We start from the raw sequence: 8904 nt of genomic DNA, 5'->3' as shown, positions 1-8904 counted from the left end.
TTTTTTTTTTTTTTTTTTTTTTTTTATGTCTGCCCCAAGTGATGACTGTTAACCTGCTAGTGCTAGGCTAGTGGAAAACAGGTATAGAAGGAACATACCTGAATATAGTGAAAGTTTAAGTAGGATGAACCATTAGCCAGCATCGTACTAAATGGGGAAAAGTAAAAACATTCTCCCTAAAATCAGGAATAAGACAAGATGTTCACTATTACTATAAGCAGCTAATTCAGATAGAAATTAATGTACAGTCAGAGAGCAACTAGGCTTTCAAGGAAGTCAGCAGAAAAATTAAGAGCTACAAGAATTGTGGCTGGAGGCACATCTGAAGATGACCAGGTCTCAAGATAAAGATGGAATGGCCAGCCTACGTGGCTCCCTAAGGGGTAAAAAGTAACTTGAAATCATACTATAAATAACACCACTGATCCAAAAAGTGCAAATAGGCATCAGTCGCCCAGGTGGATGACAAGAGAATCTGGACTGGTCCCTTCCCAAAAATGTCTTTGTTCTTTCTATGTACCCTTGCTATGTGACTCACTTCCCTACCGGATCCATATTAGCTAAGCAGCTATACTTGTAGTCCTATAGCTTGATTATAGTTTGTTGTACCACATTGTATCTTTGCTGTATAAATTATTTCTGACAAAGGGCCTTGGTGGCAACCCATTTTTGGGACCCCCTTCATGTCTCTCAAGAGCTATTTCTTAATAAGTTCTTCCTACTCTTAACCTCCATTGTTCCGTGAAATTCATTCTTTGATTTTTGTGGGACACAAATTTGGCACATCTGACATCTAGCAGGCTGGGAGTTATATATCTCCTATATCACTTTTACCTCTTCCATGCAGCATAGTACTTGAAATATTAGCTAGAGCAACTAGGCAAGAGAAAGATAAAAGGAATAGATATAAGAAAGGAAAAACTCAATTATTATTTGCAGATGACATTATACTTTACATAGAAGATCCAAAGATATTTAAGATTCTTAATTGCTTATGTTTTCAAAATGTTTAGTTACATAACAACCAATGAACTACATGTTGTCATAATAAAAATAGCCAGAATGAAAAATTAATAAAATAAAAACAAAATAATAAAAACTAGAAGTAAGAAATAACTCTTAGTCTTAGATATTTAAAATGGTTCACACTAGTTAAAAAATCCTGTAATAAATAGGTAGACCCTTAACATAATTCTTGCAACAGTTGGACAAGTGTTCCAGAGTATTCAATAATTCACACGTAATTGTTACTTACATGAGAACCGAAAAGGCCTTGCTCCTAACCCACACTGCCTTACACCCTCTCCGTGGAAAAGCCCGTACTGCATCTTGCCCATGAACTTGTCCAGCTCCTGTCCTGAGGCATTGACGAGCAGAGCCCCTGTTTTGCAAAGGATGGTGGCTTTAATCCACAATGGTGTTCCCAGAGCCGTCACAACTCCAAGAGCGCACACAATGTTTAACACCCCAGCCATGCAAAAAATGATTTTCTTCTGTTGGTTTGGCATGATAAAAAACAGCTGTTACGAGGGTGCAGTTCAAAAGCAGGACCTTTGTATGCATCAAGAAGAAACTGCGTCTTTGATTGCATTTACTATAAAGCCGAAGGGACAGGCGTCAGCTGAATAGGCAACTTCCCCATGGATGGTGTTTCTCGCTGGGTTGAATGTCAGCCTACGAAGTCATCTTCATTACTCATATTTGGCTTCTCTCCTCTTGTCCTGCTTCTTCTCTCTAAATTGAGATCTTTGAACTAAGAATCTGTAAAATAAAACTCTTTCAAACTACCTTAGAGTATGTCCTCTTGTGTCACTTGGTAACAAAGGTCTAGGATAACAGATGGAGTCCTCTGTAACTTGATAAAGGCCTCCCTTCCTCCGCCTGTTGTCTGATTGGGTGAGTTGAAACTTTCAGAAACAGGCTCGACTCCTATGGTAAATTTTAAGCAACTCGAGAAGCTCGTCTCTTGATGTATTTTTAGTTTGTTTTTGTTTCTGGTGGGGGAAAAAGAGGGGCTTTGGCAGAGGTAGAAAGAAGCTGAGAAATAGTAATTAATTGAGCTTGAAACTTTTTAATTATAGCAGGATAAAAATATTGCACTGCATTGGGTTCTGTATGGATATGAAGCACCCCAGAGCAACACAGGGACTTGTCCTCCTACCTCCATCTCTTAGAGTCATGGCTCAGAATTGACGTATCAATAGAGGATGCGATTCCAATTCTTGGCAGAATTTGAAAATATGGAGATGCAGGTGAAAATATATGGATTTCTAAGTGCTTTCCTTGAAAGTATTAGGCTGCTTCAGTATGACAGAAAGGGAATGTGGCTCTGGGTCTAATAAGTACCAGAATCTATAAAGACAAGGGCATTTTAAAGGAAGGGGATTGTGGTCAGAGAGAATTCAGCATAGAAGGGCAAGGAAGATTAGCTTTTGGGGAGACAAAAGACAAAGTCATGGGCAAGATTATGTAACAAAATAGATTTGCTTAAATTGTGAGGACCTGCAAACTGAAGCTTGGAGTTCAGGGACAGCTTCTTTATTTTGCATGTCCCATGAAATTCCGCCTTCTGCGAATAGAAGTGTATATATGTGTGCATAGGTATGTGATTATTCACTGAACATCTACTGAATGCCATGTTATTTTGCTGAGCTCTGACCTACAAAGTTAATTTTTAGTGTTTAGTATGTCTGGGTCTTTGCTAAGTATTTTACTTGAATTATGTTATTTAAATCTTACAATTATATAAAGTGATGTGCAAGATGAATATATTCCCATTTTATAGATAGGAAACTGAGTCCAGAAAGATCAGGCAACTTGCTGAAAACGATGGGCACTGGTAGTCAGATAAAGTCTTGGAAATCTGAGGTTTATGCTAAGTAGTGCCCCTGACCTTGAAAAGACAGCAAGCATTTCAGTTGGGGTTGGGTTGGGTTTGGAGTAGTAGTAAGGGCCGAGTAGCTGATGTTAGTTATACATCTTGAGCTTCTGTAGAATGCAGACATCTGCAAATAGAACTTTCCCTGTTGGCCCAAAGCACATATTTATTCTAGCTACTATTCTCCTGATCTACACCTAAGCATATTGGCTTAGAAGAAATTAATAAATGAAGATTTATTTCACACCATTGTCAAACATAAGTGAGCCTCTGTCTTATGCACATTTTAAAGGAAACTTGGAGGTAGTCTTGGAGTATAGGTGAGCAACTCATTTACTAGTTGCTAATGCCTGACTTGTTAAGGATAGACAACCAAGTGTGAACTGATTCAAGAATGCCAATACCAATGTACCTTAAAAGCAACATAAAAGAAATGGGCAGATAGATTCCAAAGAGGCACTCAAAATAAGCTTTCAAATATGTCTTTTTATTTCGAGACTAATTTTCTCTGTAACTTGACACACATAAAAACAACACAACTCAGATAATTTGGTAATCCAGCTATTTCTTGCCTGGATTTAGAGTAATGGTCATCATAATAAAACAAGATGGCATCAATATTTACTTATCTAGGGATATACATGTTCCACCCACTTTAGAAACAGTTCAAGATGTCTGAGAAGAGTTAAATGTATTAAATCAACATTTTTGGTAATTGGAAAAGACAGAACATTTCTAAAGTCAAGGAACAAAAATCACAACTTAACAGTGTTAATACCTCTACAGAAAGGCTATGGCAAGAGAGGAGTAGTTGCCACAGGACAGTAGTTTAATTAACTAAAGCCCAGTCGAGTGTGTCTAAAGCTGTCCAAGGAGGAAAGCTTTGACTATGGATGTAGAAAGCAATTTGATCACATCAATTCTTAGGTTTGCATTAATCTGTAGTGAAGTGATCACTGGTCTATCGAGCCATGGTAAAAATAAATACAACATAGTGAGTTAATCTTGTATCTTAGAGTTATGTCCTTTCTAATCCTTGTTAAAATTTCTTTTCTTTAATGAAATAATGGTAGCTGAAATTTTAATGTCCTTACTTGACAACTTAAAAATTTGACTAAGCCTTGCCCTTTGCTCTAACGCATTTGCGATTTTAAAAATACTGACGTTTGCATCCTCACCCCTGAGAGTCAGATACATTTGATTCGAGAGTGTGGCTTTAGCTTTGAAGCATGTCCCCCACCCATGATTGCAATGTGCAGGAAAGTTGAAAGCCGCTGCTCTTACACAGGCCTCATGTAGCTGTCTGCTGATTATTGTCTAGGCTTTGCAGGTATTTCATTGCTGGGATGCATTCGGTACAAATGTCTCAGTTACCAGAGAGGAGTATTGTCATAGTATGAGCATTAATAGCTCAAACTTCCCAGAAGTTGTTCAGCAGTAAGAGCATGATCTCCTCTAATGTCCTCCTGGGTCAGGTTTCAGCATATCCAAGATTGAAGACCAGCCCTCAGACCACAGATAGGCCCCCAAATTACCATGTGAATGTCAGCAGTGATGTGTCCCGGTCCTGTGAGGCAGCCCCCCTTGGGTCCTACGCCTACATCACTGCTTCTCTGTGCAGCTTCCTTTCAAACTCCAACGTCAGCCGCCCACAGGCCGCATAGTAGTGTGTGATCCACCCTCTGAGGCTGATATAATGGAACCTGGCAGTCATTATGCCTGACAACCTTCTTTTGAAATTTCATCTTAAAAGGCTTGAATGACAGTGATGACACCATTTTCCTTGCAGTCTCTGAGAATTGGAGCCATTAATGTCAGCAAGTTTTCACCAAGTATCCTACTGAAATCTTTACTTCTTTCAATCTTAATAGGAATACATTTGGTGACACAAGAAAATGGAACTAGGCCTCCCCCTCTGCCCTGTAACCCATCTCAGGTATGAGATAATGATATAATTTTCCAGAGTAACTAGAAAGACTACAGAGAAAGGTACACAATTGCAAACTCTGGTTTTGTTTTTAATGTAGCATTCTAGTCTCTTCTCATGCTATTTTGGCTGAATTTTTTTTCCTTATGGCCATTTGAAAACAAAAGCAAAAAAAAAAAAGCTCAAACTAAAGGCAGGTGAGTTCTTACCTGACATTGTTTCCCACATTTAATAGCATGGTATGAAATAGGGTGGAAAGGTGAGATACAAGGTCTATTTTGGGGTCTGCCACTCAATCAAAAATTATTCCATTTTTCTGGCATTCATTTTATGTATTTATGAAAATAGTAGTCTGTGCCACATAAGTGATTCTCAAATAATTTCAAAGCAGAAAAACCACTTCCTCTACAGAACCTTAGATGAAATAAGACACAAAAGTTGAGCTGCTATACTGGAATGGGTAGATGGTCTCTCACTGGGCCCTGTACTCCTTGATCCCTGTTCCCAACTCTAAGATAAGGTCTCAGAAGCACAATTTGTATCCTTCAGTGCCTTCTAACTAAAGACAAGGGGCTATGTTTGTGTGTGTGTGTGTGTGTGTGTGTGTGTGTGTGTGTATACACTAATACCCCTAAATGAATGTAAATGTTTTATATTGCAAACATACACCAAAAAATTAAAGTATATAAAAATTTTAAGTTATGGAACTAAAATTTGTCCATTTGCCGGATTATTTGTCTTTCTTTGTTGTAGTAACTTATTAGCTATTACAGTATTGCATTGCCTAGGGATACTGCATGGTTGGTTATTCCAATTATTAAGTTTCAGATTATTTAATAAGAGGTTCTACATTTTGTCTGATTTGTCACTGGCAGTACTGATTTTGATTTTCCTCCAAATGGATCATTATACTCCAAGGCCTTTCTAACAGAGATTCAATAAGGATCTATCAAGCTTCCTATTCTGAGACAAGAGGGCTTTGTAAATCTGTCCCATTTTTCTCATCTTTAAAGCAAAATCTGGCAAATTTGATTGACGTTCCTTGACTAATTCAAGTTGCTGGTGATCCTCAAGTAGCATTGTAATTCTCTAATGACTGTGAGGGGGAAAAACACTCCATGGAAAGAATTGATTGATTTATTAGAGGGAAAATTACCACATGTGCTAGACCTTGATTGCAGCTAATATTTGTAGAGTTAATTGCTTGAACTACAGGATTAAAAGGATTGAGAGAAGGGAAGAAAAAGAAAACAAAGTTCTTTTGGAATACAGATGAACCCACAGTGGATTTAGACGAGAGGGAGAATTCAGGGCAGGGATTTTCAGAGCTGCTGCCGACTGTGGGGGACTTTTCAAGAAAGTGGATCTCATAGAGGAGTCACATAGGCAGCAGATACGGAGGAAAGTGGCCGCTGATGTGATCTGTTAAATATGATGTGATGTCATGCCTTTAGATTGACTAACTTTTGTCTTAGTATCCCACACCAAGCCTATGCTGGTATTTAAGAATTTAAACCAGTAGGGTGTCTGAGCTATTCCAGGAGGGAAGGAATGTTTAGTTAACCCAAAGAGTCATTGCTTGATTGCTTGACACACTTCCTTTAACAATAATAGATGAATCAGATTCCTAGTACAGGGAAATAGGTAACAATTTTCCTCACTGATATAACCTGCGGTAGATATGTTAACATTATGGCTTGTATCTAGATGTCCCCCATAAAGAAAGCCTCATGCAACATAGGTGGGGCTTTTTGGAGGTGGCTTGATCTAGGATTTTTCAATGCTAGGAACAAGTTGGATGTGATACTGGGATTGATTCGTGGTGCAGTGTTAGGATAGACTTATGGTGTGATGCTAGAATTAAGGCTGCCCCACCCTGGATGTGAGTGTTACCTGCCCTAAGGGTGGGTAGCCTGAGTGGAATATAAGGGACAAAAGAAGAGTCACTGCTTGTCACTTGCTTTTTGCTGCTTTTACCTGCCATGAACTGTTTCTCCTCTCTGATGCCCCTCTGCCGTACCACCTTGCCATGGAGCCCGTTGACTATGAATTGAAACCTGTACAAACTGCAAGCCAAAATAAACTCTTCCTCCTTTAACTCTGGGTGTCAGGTATTTTGTCTCAGCAACAAGAAAAGTAACTAAGACAGTTAGGTTAATGAATTTTGGAGTAGTTTGATTCTGTCATTGTGTATAAGTGTTTTCCTTTGTGTTAGTGTGTAATACTTCAAGTACTGACAATTTCCTTGATGACTTATACCAAAATAACAGAGCAGTATTACCAAAAATTTTATACACATGGTAGCTCACTGTTTGTAAGCTCTATTCTAAGTGCTTTATACACATTAACTCATTTCTTCCCAGACACCTTAGGCAACTATTGGATTTCCTACCCACTCCTCTGAGATGTCCTAGTTAATACTGATAGTGTGATCTTCAGTCAGCTACCAAGTTCCCTAAAATATTCTTGGGGTGAAGAACTGGATAATAGTACAATTAGATTTATATCTTGTCAAATCTCCAGGGGCTGGGGATTCAGTGCCAACTGCCTCACAAATGCAAGGTCCTGATTTCAATCCCCAGTACCACCACCACCACCAAAATAAAAAAAAAAAAAGTCTCTAGAGAAAAGGAGCATTGACTTATGGAACAATGCCAGCTAGAGAGATATTTAGACTAATTCATCTATGCATTTTTATCAGTGACTTGCATAAAAATATAAACTGTATCCCATTTAAAATTTTAGCTGCAAACGTTTATAAGAGAATAAGCAGACAGCTAAAAATAATAAATGATCAAGTTGAAATTTGATATTGTCTTAATAGTTATAAGAATGGGAGAGAAACAAGATATGTTCAGATTAAAAAATGTGATTTTTCTGAAGAAATCTAGTTTGGTAGACTTTCACATGAAAAGTCAGTTAACTAGACTACAAGCTTGGCAAGAGCCAGCCATGTGAAATGGCAACTATAAGTACTATTACAATGTGATATGCACCTTTGGACATCTGTCCTCAGTCTCTTTCTGAAAGAATTCCTTCAATTCCCAGAGATAAAAACTCTGTGGTTGCCACATATGAATTACACAGTTTTCCCTCTCTAGCCTACTTTAATTAATAATAGACATCTGGGCCAACAATATTATGCCTAGGGAAAATTTAGCAGTGGCATTGGGAGACACAAGACAAAGGACTGAAAACCAATCTGCTGAACAAGGATGCAGCCTTTTTCCATGAATAAAGCTTTGAATTGCCCTGTGCTGACCAAATTGCTCATTTTGTCATATAGCTGCCACCATTCTTTCTCTTAGTAGCCAAATGTAATTTTCTGTTTTTAAAGTTTTCTTAGTCTTGTAGTTGTTTGCTTTCTTTCTAAGGAAAACTTTTAGGATGCACTGATTTTTTTTTATCTCTTCCCAGTATCTAAATCTTGTTGTGGTGCACTAGGTGGAACTGGCTGTGGTGGCCACTTGAGTGATGGCTTTGTGGTAGCTGCTCAAGCTCCATCTCTGGTACAAGACATAAATGTGTTAGGGTCAAGTACCTCCAGTTACACCCTCTGTGTCCAGCACTTACCCAGCTTGGTGGAAGCTTTAATCAAGCTGGCCTCATTTGGTTTGTCTTTCCTCAGAGATGCTGTCACTATCCTTATTGGAAAGAACCCACATTCCGATCTTGGAGGGATGACAAGAGTCCCGGGATGCTAAACATCCGAGGATTGACATCATGAAGATGAATGGAAGGGTGGTAGGGGACCCTGAACTAAACCTGGAGTACCAGTGGGTAGCTTTCCTACGAGGTGGCACTGGCCACACATTGGCTGCTGTCAGGACATTGCTTTACTGGCTCGGGCTGCCAGGACTGTGTAGGTACAATAGTCTGGGACTTGGCTTCTGTTATAGGCTCCAGCTCCAGTTCATTTCCCAGTATACCCTGTCTTGACTAGGTCCCTTCTTCTCTCCTCTCTTTCTAGGCCATACTGTTTTTTAGCAACTTTGCAGTCAGCAACGAGCACCCTGCTCACATCTGCCTCTTTGTGCACTGAACTCCTAGGGTAAGTGTAAAGGAATCAAACATGCAGAAAATGGAGAATACAGATGAG

General features: G+C 39.0%; 1 protein-coding gene across 4 annotated transcripts in view; it reads right to left on the bottom strand.

Moving 5' to 3' along the window:
* The window catches only part of Clrn1 (clarin 1), a 45633-nt gene extending 43899 nt beyond the window's left edge, over positions 1-1734 (bottom strand). For 3 of the 4 annotated variants that reach the window (XM_010625317.2, XM_010625318.2, XM_010625319.3), the window contains exon 1: positions 1256-1734. In XM_010625317.2, coding sequence (XP_010623619.1) covers positions 1256-1508 — 253 coding nt within the window. In that variant the 5' untranslated portion in view covers positions 1509-1734. Of the gene's footprint in view, positions 1-1251 lie in introns of all 4 variants that reach the window. The other variant, XM_010625316.2, reaches the window with a different exon arrangement.
* Positions 1735-8904: the final 7170 nt, after the last annotated feature.

Source organism: Fukomys damarensis, unplaced genomic scaffold, assembly GCF_012274545.1.
Source record: "Fukomys damarensis isolate Sample0158 unplaced genomic scaffold, DMR_v1.0_HiC HiC_scaffold_37, whole genome shotgun sequence".
NCBI classification, from domain to species: Eukaryota; Metazoa; Chordata; class Mammalia; order Rodentia; family Bathyergidae; genus Fukomys; species Fukomys damarensis.
This window is presented reverse-complemented; position numbering and strand designations above follow the sequence as displayed.